This window comes from Anthonomus grandis, chromosome 15, assembly GCF_022605725.1.
Source record: "Anthonomus grandis grandis chromosome 15, icAntGran1.3, whole genome shotgun sequence".
In the NCBI taxonomy this organism is placed as follows: Eukaryota; Metazoa; Arthropoda; class Insecta; order Coleoptera; family Curculionidae; genus Anthonomus; species Anthonomus grandis.
This window is the reverse complement of record NC_065560.1, coordinates 10,240,520-10,256,119: the sequence shown is the minus strand read 5'-3', so window position 1 is coordinate 10,256,119 and position 15,600 is coordinate 10,240,520. Positions and strand designations below refer to the sequence as shown.

Sequence of the window (15,600 nt, the reverse complement as noted above, 5' to 3'; positions counted from 1 at the left end):
CTTATCAGGTTTGGCCTATCATTCAGCGACTATTAACTTTAACGAGTTCTTTCTTGATCTCGAGAAACATTAAAATTTGTCTGATATACCTAGCTCAGCAGAAATTATTTAACAGGTGAACATTTTGTTAACACAACTCAGGTATCTAATAAACTTTTAGCACCTAAGCGTCTTACACAATTTTCATCCAGTACTATTGAGTACATTTGCTGTGCAACCATTTCAGGTTATGAATGAATTTTATCTAAGTATTTTAGTAGATGATTATATCTCAAATTCCATACAAATAATGCCATATACGATTCTCTCCATGACCCTTTTATACTTTAAGCACGGTGGAGGTTCTGATGTACTTTTCTGTGACTTAGTCAAAGCTTTCGATTATATTAGTCACGAAACTCTGATAACTTTGCTATCAGAGGTGCAGATCATGGTTTCCTTCTTACCTTAAATATGTTCAATGTCTTTCTATAGAACCTGACTATTCAGAGTATGACTGAGTATTATTTAGGGTACGCCAAGGTAAGCCTCTGACCTAAGTCTATATTGATTATCTGGCAAATCTTGATACACAGGGTAAATATATTATGTCGCTTGTTTGCTTATGACACTACTGCTCTATGTCAGGTCTCATATAGTGAGACATTTTTCACTGATCACATCAACAGATTTTCAGGCAACTAAACAGTGGTTTGATTTTAACTTGAATAGAGTATTGAAGAAGATATTCCTATTGAACAACAAACAAATGAGCAACACATTTTTAGGAATCAGATTACACTTAGAATCTCGCTATGCGATATGTAATATGTATAACTATCTCACCCAAAAGTACACTCTTCGACACATCTATAAAGACGCATTCAGAAAACGTGAGCTCACATTGGAAAGAAAGTTAGAATGCTTAATGTTACAGATTAATTTGTAAAGGATTTTCATCGACTTTGGCTTTGGGAGCTTCCATTATTTTCACTAGGCGAACTTATTTGAAATTTATTTCTAAACAGTAAAGTATCGCTAATATAGCTAATATATTTTAGTCAAGTGTCTGTCCAATAAATTTGTATTAAATTTATTTATTTTTAATTATTAAGGGTTTCCAGAGTCGATAGATGCCTCCGACAAAACAACCCTTTACGATCACAATATCTCATTTCAAAATCTGCCCAAAATTCTACATTATTTCATTTGATTTTTATAAATCTGAGGTCATATAAAGGATACACGAAAATGGTAAATAAACCTGCAATTTGTAATAATAATTATTAATAATAACAGTCTAATATATGCTAAAATGTGTATATTTTTTGCTATCCGCCTTTGCACTCTTCCGTTATAGTGCATTAATTAAACATTAAGCAGAAAGGAAATAGAAAAAAGTAATCACTATCAATTAATATCCATTGGTTACTTTAATTATATACGGCGTAAATATTAAACAATGTGATATATAAATTGAAATTGATTGTTAGAATTCTTCTTAATTAAAATGTTGACAATTGTTTGACTCCAAACTGCAATATATCACCAAAGTGTATCACCCTGAATGCATCAGTATCTTAGACTTTCGAGCATAAATATTAAAATAAAAATAAACTAGAATGCATAAAGCTTATGACGTCAATGAATGAATGAAAATGAAAATGAAATGAAAATGAAAATCTTATGACGTCAATGAATAAAATCATGAATGCATAAAATCTAATGATGTCACGATACTTCTGAAATTGGTGACCGCTAACTTAAGATAAATACTTTAAGAGTTAAGCATGAAAAGACTGAACACTTAATTGCCTACAGCGGTTTAGGGTCAATTAAAACTGATAGACATCACATAAGCTGTAGAAGAAGAGGCCTTTATAATCGATAAGTAATTAGTGACATATAATGGTTTTCTTTTTTGTGGAGAAGAGTTTATAAAGATTTTCTAAGCGATCGGCTATCAATACCAAATTCTAATGAGATCCAAAAGGCTCCTGGAACTATATCTGATATACAAAATAGACTTCACGATTGAGATCCACGTTATCCTTTGATTGCTAGTGGTTTCACCCTTTGCCATGCCTTGCGGTGAAATTTTTCTGAAACACCATTAGATTCTTCGTGGAAAACATGAAATTTATAACGTCAAAGCAGAAAACAGCCATGGAGGAATATAGGACTCAAAAACAGACCTATTACGAAAATGGCCCATCACGACGTGAAGACCTCTTAAAAAACAATTTGGGAATCAAGTCCAAGAATTTGATCGAATTGGATATAACTAATATAAAATCCTATGTTCATACTCATAAAAGTCGTTGGGGAACACAGGATAAGAAGAATTTAAATTTATCAGTAAAAATTACCTTTAACATTTGGGGAATGTAAAATCCAAGAGAAATGATTGAAAGACATTTCGAATTTCTACAGAACGGTACACATTGACACATATCACTTTCCTATTGATTTGTTTCCCAGTTGCATTATTTGACGTAACGGCAATATCAATTGTCCGATGCAATCTTGTTACTTAGCTCTCTCCTAGAGTTTTTTCCTTTGAAGTTATCTCAAAAGCAAAAATTTGTATAGCAGAGTAATCGAAAATTACTCCGGAAAGTTCAAAATCGCTCAATGTATGACATATATTGTTTGTTTATCCTTAGCAGGGTCGAAAGAAAAATTTCGTTTTATACACTTCCGTGATATATGGAGCTTGCATTTTGGGAGGGAAAACATCCAAAGATCCCTAAAAAAATCCTATTATAATTTCCCAAATGTTTACGCAAGCCGGCAAATAATCCAGATCGTGCCGAGAGATTGGCTAGGCCAAACGAAAATTTGAAAAATCCTACAGAACTTGGTTGAACCTGCCCTTATGTTTCGCTTTATTAATATGCTTTTTATTATTTTATTTCTTATTTAGTTTAGATTGATTACATGTTCAGTCTATAGCTAATCAAATAGTTTCCTCCACGAAATATATTTTTACAGGCTATGCTTATTTAATTGGAGTTAAAACTGTACTTAACATCTATATGCTTTTTCTGCAGCCACTTTATAGGACAAAATAGTCACTCACCCGTGCGCTTACCTGAGACCACTTTCTCGAAGTCACACAAAACGATTTGACCTGGCTTTCGTATCTGGGTTAAAATAATTTGTGGTCATACTTAACCTACAAACTACCTATCTGTACCTACCTATAGTTCCTATAGTTCTATTGCTGTATTCAGATACTATAAAATATAAACCGTAGAGGTGGTGGTATAAATTCCAGGTCCCAATTTTTATTAATCTTTTGTGTGAGAATATGTGGATCTTAATCCTTTCATTAAGCTTTTCATGCTTTTGAAGGCTGCTTTTTTGCATGCATTTATTTATGAAGAGCAATCTTCAATCAGACTAATGGTTCTATTAGCCTTTTACTATTGGTCCAATAATCCAAAATTCTAACCTTAGTTGTTCAAATTGTTGCTAGTTCAATGCAGCCATTTTGATGTAGCAATTTTTAAACTTACGCATCTTCAGGGGACATCTCACCCCGCATATGGCCAATGACATCGGCTCTCATCAAATTATGAAATTGAGGCCGTAGAGACGATAGGTATTTGTTCTGAGAGAGAGCTGCTTTTAACTGATATAAATTAAATTCAATAATTCTAGTTATAGAGATAGTTAGAGAGGCCACTAGGTCACCCGACCGTAATCCATTGGACTACCATTTTTAGGGTTGTTCCAAATATATTTTAAAAGATCGCATTCGTAGTTTAATTAGGAATCTTTCTCCACGTACAGTTGAGAAGGTACAGCATAAATTTACTGATCGACTGGAGTCGTGCACAGCTGTTAATAGCGGCAATTTCCAGCAATTGATAAAATAAATTTTAAGAATGTGTAATTGATCAATTTATGTTGCAATAAAGTGTTACAATTATTATTAAAACATAATTATTTTGTGACAAGTTGAAGATAGGCATAGAAGGTCTGATCCCGAACATAAACGCTAGGCAAACAAACAGACCTCACATTTTAGCTCTAGCAAGAACGAAATTTAAATCGGATACAACTATGCTTTATATGTTGTATCCTGGAAACGACCTGTAAGTCCAATTTAGGTACAACTTCAACTTGACCAACCAAAACCGAAAAATGCTCAAAATATTTCTGCTTCTTCTACAGACCACGAGTTATACACTACAGAAGGCAGAAAGTTCAGCCTTCCAAGTGTAGAAATTGTTATTGCGGGAGAGTTGAATGTCAAGTGGTTGACGTATTCTAATAGGGATGATGATGAAGGGGCCAAGCAGAAGGAGTTTGCGATTAGTAATCATGCTACGTAGAGTTTGGCATTGTAGGTCAGCCAACTGGAGATATTTAAGCAGTTCCTCTCTTGATTTCCTTAAAATAATGTCTGTTTCAGAATCAATCATCCTTCAGATATTTCTTTAGATCCAAAATTCCAGAGGTGATTTAGACAGATATGGAGGCTTATATTCCTAATACCTTAAAAATTTCTTCAGACAGCAAATTGACAGCAGCAAAAGTAGCTGGTCAAGGTTTCCGTAGGTCAAAAATTCCATCATTGACTAGGGAAGGTGGTTCCATTGCAATGACCGCAATGGAAAGAACAGACTTTCTGGGTCAGATTTCGTATTAAACTCTACCGCAGATCCATAAGGCAAAACACCACCGACTTTGCCAAGAAAGACTTCCTCGCTGCCAGAGATAGTCTTACGTCACCGAGATCTTGAAAAAAGCTCTCAAAGGATTGAACACTAATAAGGGCAGCGACCCTCATGGAATATCGCCAATAGTAATAAAAAAGTGTGCGATCGTACTGACACGTAGTGCAAACTGTTTTCTCTTGCATACAGATAAAGTCTCTACTCTGGAGACTGGAAGCTGGCGTGGACACAACCCATATCCAAAAAAGGAAAAAAGACGGTGCCCATCAATTACTGACCCATTATTTTAAACTTATCAACCCGCGAATTTTAAAATGCCTGGCATCCATTAATATCATTAGCGATCGTCAGTATGGTTTTCGAAAATACAGATTTACTGCCGATCGTTGGACCGAGGCTATCGCGAAATTATTATAAGAAAGGCTATTTCGAAGGCATTCGATAGCACTTGGCATGAAAACCTTCTAAACAAACTGTATTCTTAGGGTTTGCCACTAACTCTCGTTGCTTGGCTTGGAAGTTTCCTCGAGAACTGATCTATCCAGGTTGTCGCTGATGGACATACCTTGCAGAGGTTTTAGATTAACGCTGGTGTCCCTCGGGGATGCATCTTATTCCCTACCATCTAGCCGTTATATATTAACGACCTTCTTGACAAGGCTTCTAATGCCGCATCAAGGATTATTATGTCTGGGCTTACTTGATGCTGCCTTCGTCAGTTCTCTTGTAAGGTGTGGAGCTTGAAAGCAATGCTTGGCATGGTCATGTAGCGAAAATAGGTAAGCGGGAATCTCACCAACTTGGGGATTTTTTTAAATGCAATGGATAAATACATCGCAACAACTTTTAACGCTTTACATGACTCACATTCGTCCATATCTTGAGTATTACTCTCACTTATCTTACTCTCACATCCAAACATACTTTGAAGCTGCTTGATTCTATCCAGAAGAGGGCTACACGTCTTATAGGATATCTAGAGATAACTAGAAGCTTGGACAGTTTTACGCATAGAAGGAGGGTGGCGAACCTGACTCTGTTTTACCGATACCGTCACGGTAAACTGAAATTCTAATCTCGAACTAGAAAATTATTTCACCTAAAACTATATACGCAAGATCTACCCGACAGGCAAATGCATCTGTAGACACCTAAAACGTCGCTGTCGCTGTATCGGGATTCCTTTTTATGGAGAACTGCGGATCTGTGGAATCAACTCCCAAAGCACGTCATTCCCGAACATTACAACTTGCAGAACTTTAAGAAAAATATCCACACACACTTTGGTAACACTGGCGCTACTCGTGGTATTCGACTAGCATAGGGTTTTCCCATTTATATCAGTATATTCCGTAAAAAAAAGATATTATACAGGGTGTTCATTTGAAAACTTCCCACCACGGATTTATCGAAAACCACTGTTTAAAACAAAAAAAACGCCGAAATACGTCAAAAGATTTGTCAAAGGGGACAACTTTCTAACCTAAAATTACTTCACCCCCTTACACCCATTGCCCCCCAGGGTCATCCCCTTAAAAATTTTAAATGGCAAGGGGTATCGAGTAATAGCTTGTTTAAAAGGTCTCTTTTTTTGACGTTTGATTTTTTTAAATGGGTCGATTCGTTTTCGAGAAAATTAGAAAAATCTTTGTTATTTGTTCAGACAGAAAACAAAAACATGAAAATATCAGTTTTTATTTCAATAAGTGTTCAAAATGTTGCCCTTTTTTGGCCAAACAATGATATAGGTGATTTTCAAATTCCTGACGGACATTTTCAAGAACATGATGAAGCGTTGACGAAGTTCATCCAAACTTTCAGGTTGGGGAGTAAACACAATAGATTTCAAATGACCCCATAGAAAAAAGTCTAACGGCGTTATATCAGGAGATCTAGCAGGCCATTCTATAGGCCCCCTTCGCCCTATCCATTTATCTGGAAACTCGTCGTCTAGCCATTGCCGAGCGGGAATAACATAGTGAGGAGTCTTGTTGGAAATTTATTTCAGCCTCATCAAGTATAGGGTTTCCATCATCATCGATTTGGTTTTCAATGGATTCAGTGATAAGCGGATTGATGGTATTTTCCAAGATCTGTGGTGGGAAGTTTTCAAATGAACACCCTGTATATAAACCATGTTGTCTGTATATTTACATTTGATGTAAATATATGCCGGATCTAAAAATAAAGTCGATGTGTTCGAGGATTTACCCCCTCTTCCTCTTTTATTCATTATTTATTTATAATTAAATCACAACCTTCTATATTTGAATATTTGTGGCAAAATTACACTGATTTTTTTGCCAGTAATGTGACTCTTATTTTTTTTGTTATTGTTCCTATTGGATAATTTTTTAATTTTTTGGATAATTTAGGAGTTTTAAGTTTTATTTTCTATAATTTTAAGAGTTAAAATTTTATTTTATTAAACTGCATTTCAGCTTGTTTATGCGTCTGACATTCAAAAATATTACCTTATGAAATGTTTTCAATTTTAAATTTATCTTGCGCAAAATTCGTTTTTTGCTTCCAAAAGAATTAAATTGACAGATTATATTTTATACATATTTTCCTAATTTAGGAAACTGCATCAAAGTGCACAGTCAACCGAAGTTCTGCTTAGTTAAAATAGATTTATTTGAAAAAAAAGTGTTTTTTTTATTTATTTAAAAAAAATTATTTATATTTTATGTAACAAAAGAAATACAGACAGAAAAACAAATATTGGTCCCATTTATCCGTTTTAATCGAGTGGATCCCAAGGGCTCTATACTTTAGTACTGTTTCCATTTCTTCTTTTCAAAAGTCCTAGAATTCAAATTTAGCGCCGAATTTGATAACGCTTTCTGTCAAACCTGAGTGATCAAATAGTTCGACAAAATGTCAAAATTAGTTCGGGATGCTTTTTTAGCAGAGGTCGCTGCTTCACGTCACAAGGATTTCTCCCCGCTAGCATAAAGCAACCGTCACTTCTCTATACCTATACCTATAGTATAAGTATGGTTTATATGATGCAATAATTAGAATGTGGAATATGTGTATATCTTTGTGTATATGTGATATATCTAATATATATATGTTTTATATTTAAGTAGCCCTTCAATGTAATAACAAACATTCCTTACCTGCTATAATGAAACAACTAAAAGACACACCGAAGGACAAAGGATAAAGAACCACAGGTATCAACCAAAACACATCTTATTAAGTTTAAAAGTACCATCCGGTTCTTAACTTAACCTTGGCCTTAGCGAAATCAGGTAGGTTAGGGTTCGATTTAAACGCGAGTTTTAAATGAATTTTCACGTCTATATTCTAACAAGTCATGCAAGGCAACTAAATATGAAATTTGCGATATGTGTTCAGATAAGGCTTATCAAGCTCCACACTGAAATTATTCATTTGTTAACTTTCATTGAATTGGTTGTGCAAAAATATGGAATTGAAAAAAAAATAAAAAGTTACGCCCCCGGGTGGGCTCGAACCACCAACCTTTCGGTTAACAGCCGAACGCGCTAGCCGATTGCGCCACGGAGGCTATACTGGCAAGCACCCATCATATCTTATTTAAGGTAAAATACTTATTTTGAGTTTCATATATTATGTTTTTTAAATAAAATATATTATCTGGTTATTATGTGAAAATATTAAAATAACACAATTCCAAAATTAATACATTCAAATAGTAGAGATTATATTTAGGTAGGTAAGTTTAATAACTGAACTATTTTGTAAGATTGTAAAGGAACTAGGTACTTACAATTGGCGTAATCCACTTTATTCCTTAAATAGCTCCAAGAAGCAGCCGTCGCATTAATCAAAACATTCAATCCGTACATAACTATCGAAAAAATAACACTCCTTACACGTGCACTCCTACACCGAAATTGACTACAATTATATTCCTTCCCTGTTTCAAACCTATCGACTAGACTAAACAACCTCGTATCACAATAAGGGTATGTTATAGTAAAAAACGTATAAACTAGAACTGCATTTTACGGAACTTACATAAACTGCAGCTTTGCGATATGTCAACCCCCAAAGCCGACATCTGACGATCGACCCGGCTTCTATATCACGCGTTTTCCACCCCCTCCCCTTTGTGTGGATTTACCCTTCGATAAGCCAACGTTGCCGGAATTCATCGAATTACCCTATTTACTAGAACGCACTTAGGGAACCGAATGAGAGAGATAAGTTGGAAATTATCTTGTTTGTTTTGTTCCAGTTTAAACTAATGAAAAGTGGTCATAATATGTTTAGCAATTTGACCGTGTATACAGGAAATTATTTGGCGTAATGTTTTTGTAAAGTATTTCGAATGCCGAAGTATTATACGTTTTAATCCAGCATCTAAAAAAAAAATACACCCACAAAATTTAAAATTAGCTTAGCTTCAACTATCTTACCTAGATTGTAGATTGTAGATTGAGAAGGGAGTCGTTTCGGCTGATCCGCCGCTCAGCACTGCTACCTGTGAGATATTTTGTGCATAACTCTACTTGTCTTAGTTTGTCTCAAAAAGTCTTAGACTTCTGCCGTACAAAGCTATATTTTTGGGAGGTTGTTGTCCCACTTCTTGAGGTGTTGGTTGTACCCCTTCTAGGTACTTGAGCCTCTTGCAGAGTTGGGTCGGGCATTCACAGAGCAGGTGTTCTGCTGTTTCTGTGGCATTGCTGCAGAATCTACATTGGTCGTCCTCTGTTATACCTATTGCCTTTAGGTGATATTTCACTGGGCAATGACCGGTTAGGAGTCCGACTGCTGTTCTGATGTCTGATCTGTTCATGTCTAGGAGCTGTTCAGCTCTTTTTCTAGAAGTGGTTATAAACTTTTTTGCCTGTCTTAGTACTGGTGCTCTTCTCCAGTGCGACAGCAATTGTTCTTTTTCCCACCTGTTTAGGTCTTCGGTGATGTGGGTCTTCATTAAACCACAGTATGGCTCTGGACCATAGTATGGTGTTTGAGCCCCTTTTTTTGCAAGGCGATCGGCTTCTTCGTTCCCCTTTATACCCCGGTGGCCAGGTAGCCACATTAGTGTTACTTGATTCTTTGTTGTAAGGCGCTTTAGGGTTTGTTTGCACTCCCAGACTAGCTTTGAATCACATTTAAAAGCTTTCAGGGCCTTTAGAGCAGCTTGGCTGTCTGATAGTATAAATATGCGTTTTTTTTGGAGGCCTTGGTTGATGCACTCTTCTGCACATATGTCTATGGCAAGCACTTCAGCTTGAAAGATGTTAGGGTATTTGCCCAGTGACTTTGAGATCTTAATGTTAGGGCCTGACACGCCCAGTCCTGCTCCTTCTGTTAGTTTGGAACCGTCTGTGTACCATAGCGATGCATTGTCGGCCTTTGGTACTTCTTTTTTCTCCCATGATTGGCGATCATCTATGATCACTTCGAATGGAATTTCTAGATCCAGCATGGCCGTTATGTGGTCACGTGGTTTGCTGGCATTTTCCAGTTTAATTTCTTCGAGGATGCGCAGGTGACCACTTAAATCCCCAGGCTTGAATTTGCCGGTTTGGAAAAGCCTGTGAGCACTGTTAATTGCCTCTTTTTTCACGCTTATGTGAAGTGGAGGCATGTTTAGCAGTGTCTCTAAGGCTGTGGTAGGACAAGTAGACATTGCTTCGGTTATTCCTAGACATATCAGCCTTTGGACTTTGTTTAATTTGGTCTGTGCGGTTGTTTGTTTGGTCTTCGGCCACCATACCAGCGAAGCGTATGTGATGATGGGCTTAATGACTGTTTGGTAGATCCAGTATACCATTTTCGGTTTTAGCCCCCATGTCTTGCCAACGAGTTTGCGGCATGTCCAGATTGCCACTATGGCTTTGGAAATGGTCTTGTCTAGATGATTGTTCCAAGTTAGTTTGTGGTCCAAGGTAACCCCCAGGTATTTCACCTCGTTAGAAAATGTTAGCTGAGTTCCGTTTAATATAGGTGCTCTGAGTTCTAGCTTTCTTCTTCTGGTAAACAGCACTAAAATTGTTTTTCTAGGATTTAAAGATAATCCTTCAGTTTCGCCCCAGTTTTGTATAGTATTTAGGGCACTTTGCATTCGATTCGATATTACGCCCTCGTGCTTGCCCCTAACTATTACTACCAGGTCATCTGCGTAGCCTAGAACTGTGAATCCGGATCTACTTAATATGTTAAGAATTTTGTTTACTACTAATGTCCACAGTAGAGGTGACAGAACCCCTCCTTGGGGACATCCTTTTACTGTGGTTACTGTTGCTGTCGCTCCATTTATTTCTGCTGTGATGGAGCGGTGCTTGAGCATTGATCCTGTCCACTTTACGATGGGGGCCTCCACCCCTCAGTCTTGCAAGGCTTTTGTTATGAACAGGTGTGAGGTATTGTCGAATGCTCCCTCTATGTCAATGAATGCAGTAAGAGCAATTTCTTTGCAGTCGTTTGACTTTTCTATGTCTCTTACGAGGCAATGCAGTGCACTTATTGTAGATTTGCCTGCTTGGTAGGCAAATTGTCTAGGGTGGAGCGGTGTTCTAGAAAGAGTTGCGCTTCTTATGTATTGGTCGATTGCTTTCTCCATTGTTTTTAGAAGAAAGGAGGTTAGACTAATCGGGCGTTATGATTTTGCTTCGTTTTCAGGACGACGCCCCGTTTTTGGTATGAATATTACATTAGCCTCTCTCCAAGCTAGTGGTACGTGTCCTAAAATGAGGCTGGCTTTAAAGATTTTTTGTACTATCTTACCTAAATACTGACTATAATTACACGTCATCCTGATATTGACAGCCTGTTTATTTATTATTGTGCAGATAGTAAGAAATGCAATAAAATTGCAATACAAATAATAATAATAATAATAAAAATTTCAAAAAAAGAACACTCCTAACGAAAGCCAATAAACATCATCCGCAGGGTCCCGTAGAACGAACTACGCTACATCGACATATGGGAAGAAGAGGAATGACCGACATAGAGAAGCAGCTAACTCAGCAAATTAGTAGCTTGCGTTCCTTTTTCTTAAGAAAGGCTGAAACATCACACATTCATCGTGCCTTATGTGAAGCAAACAACTCAACACCACTTAACTATGGAAGCTTGAGCTGCCCATAGACCATCGCACCGAGCAAGAAAAAATGCAAGCTTGGCTGGGAATACCACTACATGGAAGGCATGTTTACGAGGTTCAACAAGAGTATGTCAACATAGCGGCGTCGAACTACTGGTTGACTTCTGAACAGCTTTTTCCCGAAACTGAAGGGTTTCTTGTGGCTATCCAAGATTAAGTAATACCAACAAGAAATTATTTAAAGTTTGTCGTAGGTGACCCGACGGTACAAAGTAACAGATGTAGGTATGGATGTGAGACAACGCAGTCTATTCAGGTGGATGTCAAACTTTTGCACCAATGGAATATAAAGATCGACATAATCTAGTTTCAAAGATACTGCATCAAGAGCTCGCAGAAAAACTAACCCTCTTATCGGCAGCCAAGGTACCATATTATAACTACCGATAAGCCGGAACCAGTTCTTGAAAATGACCGACACAAATTGGATTGGGATCGCACTGTACTCACAGGCCAACGAGTAAGTAACAATAGGCCTGACCTAATCCTAATCGATAAAATTTTTAGGAAAACAACCCTTATTGATGTAGCTATTCCCATTATTCCCAATAATAACAACCTAAGAGCAAAAAAAAGTGAAAATATTGTTAATTACAGGGCTCTAGAACACTAGATATGAAGACAATGGGACATAAGAGAAGTGTGGACAGTTCCAATTATTGTGTCAACAACAGGAGTAATACCAAAGAGCCTGATCGAAAACATGAAACGGCTCAACCTTAAGAAAAGCATCGGTAAGCTGATGCAGAAGTCGACGCTATTATCCACATCGAATCGTCAGAAAGTTCATTAGAAACGCAGATAACATCAACTAGTTTAAAAAAGACATCATGCACTTTTAGTCTAAGTTTATTTTATAAATAAAGTTAAAAAACAGAGTCCGATAACATGGAAAGGACTCCACCAGAGCTTCATCCTTCTGATATCTGGGATAAGTGAACGATCCCTCCTTTCCCAAGGGGAAGTGCGATTGCCGTTTGGCATAAAATCTAATATAAATATAATAATAATAACTTTTATTTGCATCGGTACAAAATATAAATTTTTTTTTTATCAGAGTATCAGTACATATAGTTTTTCTTAACAAATACTTTACCTACTGAAATGCAAAAAGGCGCTGGAAAGCAATATAAAATGTTCGAGTCCAGCACCTAATAAAATACTTAAAATTACTTAATATCTAAAATATCCCAATATATTACATATAGCTGCCGCAAAAGTATTAATCTAGTATAGATTGCAACTATTATCTAGAGTAACAAACACTAACAGCGTTTTAAGTGATTTCAAACCGAAACACTGGACAGACAATGAAAATGTAAAACAAACAACAAAAAATTCAAATTGACAGTATAACAGCCGACGTCAACCCATAATACTCGATAGCCTATCCGATAAATAAAGATTATGATTCAAAAGGTAGAGTTTAATTTTTCTTTTAAAATCTGAATTTTTTGTTAAGTGTATGTTTGTTTTCTTTATATGTGTATTTTTTATTGTATTTTTGTATGGTCTGTATTTTCCTATTTTTACTTAGGCTTTGTCTACAAATTGAAAATTTTTTTGACAATAAAGCATTATAATATTATTATTAGTAATGTCGTTAGATAGGCAAAAATACCGTTGAAGAAGCGATAAACATTTTATGAATAGCTGCGTTCGAACATATATGTTTTATGCCGTCGAGGAACTATTAATCCCCTACAGGGCCGTATCTAGGGGGGGGTTTTGGGGGTTCAAACCCCCCCCCCCCCGAAAATCTTATAACGTAAAATAAAATTGAAACGACTGGTAACTATAACTCTTTTTTTTTATTTACTTTTTAAAGTTTTAAAGGTGTCCAGGCTATAATTAGAGAAATATATCCAGCAGCAATATATGTGCACTGTAGCGCTCATTCTTTAAATTTAGCTCTTGCCCATTCCTGTAAGGTTCAGAGTATCAGAAATTGTATTGGAACAATAAAATCTATTGCAAATTTTATAAAAATATCAGCTAAGCGCACTGAGATATTAAAAAATAAAATTAAAGAACATGTTCCAAATAGTAAATGGAGTAAGTTAACATCCATGTGTGAAACTCGGTGGGTGGAAAATCATGATGGACTAATTAGGTTTACTGAAGTTTTTAAACCCATTATTGAAACATTAGAAGAACTAAAACAAGTAAGAGACATCGAAACTTCTTCAAAAGCTTTGCAGTTCCTTCGAGCTATTATGACCAGTGAGTTTATTATCAGTATGTTAACAGCGTCCACTTTATTTGCTTTTACTCGACCGTTATGCAGAATTCTCCAGACTGTGGATTTTGATCTATTTAGCGCTGTTGAGCATGTGAATACTGTTATTAGTCAGGTCAGGAATATGAGACTGAATATAGATCAAGAATTCAAAAATATTTGTAAAAAATCTGAAGCTATTATAAAGTCTATAGATGATAAAGAATGCGTAAAAATACCTAGAATAGTTTCACGACAGCAGAATCGTTCTAATGCCATGGTAGCTACTGCAGAGGAATATTTTCGAATCACAGTTGCAATTCCTTTTTTTGATGAATTTATAGAAGAACTGATGAAAATCTGCAAGATTTGCAAATCACGAAAAATCACTTTCATTGTTATATTGTCTAGTACCAAATATGTGCGAAGCACACATAGTAAAAATGGAAGACTTGTTACCATATGAGGAATTTTTGGACCTAGATACGTTATCTGCAGAACTACAGTTGTGGAAACAAAAATGGATTAAGCTGCCTCAAGCAGAAAGGCCAAAAAATGCTCTTGATGCATTATCAGCATGTAATCCATCTTTGTTTCCCAATATTCATACTCTGGCTCAAATTCTGGCTACGTTACCTGTATCTACAGCCTCATCAGAACGATCATTTTCATCGCTAAGGCGTTTAAAAGACTATTTGCGCAATTCAACTGGTCAGGAGCGGCTAACAGGACTTGCCCTTTTAAGCGTGCATAGAAATATTATAATTGATACTGCAGAGGTCTTAAATCGTTTTGCGAGGGAAAAGCAAAGAAATATTCAGTTGTTATTATAATTACTATTTTTAAAATTTTAACGTTGCTAAATGTGTTTTTTAGTTTAAACTGGTATCTTCTCTTAGTAAAACCTATTTATAAATTAAAGTTTTTTTTATCCCTAATATCTCAAATGTCACTGGCCTAACCCCCCCCCCAAAATTTTGGTCCAGATACGGCCCTGATCCCCTATATCATAGGTTTAGATTATGTAGGTCCGTTCTATATTGGATTCTATTTGTTAAATATGGAGGAGTTTTAGTCTTTATAATTTTATGAGAAAAACTTTAAAAAATGCAACTCTCTACGTTTCTTCATATCCAACCAATTTGCATCCAACAGTTGGTATTTTTTTTATAGCCTCATCGTTTTTGATCAGACATGCGCCATATACTATATCTCAATTTTTTGTTTCACTGTTAGTATACAGGGTGTTCCTTAAAGACGTGCTATTATTTAAGGGGGTGATTCCTGGATCCATTTTAAGAATAAAAGTTCCTATGCACATATGTCCTAAACTTTTGAGATACAGGGTGTTAAAGTTTTCAAAAAAAATCAATCTTGTAATAATAAGGGCCAGTCTGGTAGGAAGATTTCTACTAGGATTAGTGAACACAAGGCCCAATACAATAAATTTAAAAATACCGAAATCACAGTGACCAGATCAGCTTTTGCTAATCACCTTCTCGACTCCAAACATGATTTTCCTGACAGCCAAAATATAAAAATACTGCATCAATGCAACAAAAGTAAAAAACTAGACTTGTTGGAGACAATGGAGATTAGTAAAG

General features: G+C 36.1%; 1 protein-coding gene and 1 non-coding gene across 3 annotated transcripts in view; both read right to left on the bottom strand.

Moving 5' to 3' along the window:
• Positions 1-8,699, bottom strand: part of LOC126744838 (long-chain-fatty-acid--CoA ligase 6) — a 95,651-nt gene extending 86,952 nt beyond the window's left edge. The window contains exon 1 of one of the 2 annotated variants that reach the window (XM_050452391.1): positions 8,428-8,699. In XM_050452391.1, the coding sequence (XP_050308348.1) occupies positions 8,428-8,506 (79 nt within the window). In that variant the 5' untranslated portion in view covers positions 8,507-8,699. Of the gene's footprint in view, positions 1-7,792; positions 7,994-8,427 lie in introns of those variants that run through there. The other variant, XM_050452394.1, reaches the window with a different exon arrangement.
• On the bottom strand, positions 8,132-8,205 carry Trnan-guu (transfer RNA asparagine (anticodon GUU)). The gene has a single exon. It is a non-coding gene; the product is annotated as a tRNA-Asn (tRNA).
• Positions 8,700-15,600: the final 6,901 nt, after the last annotated feature.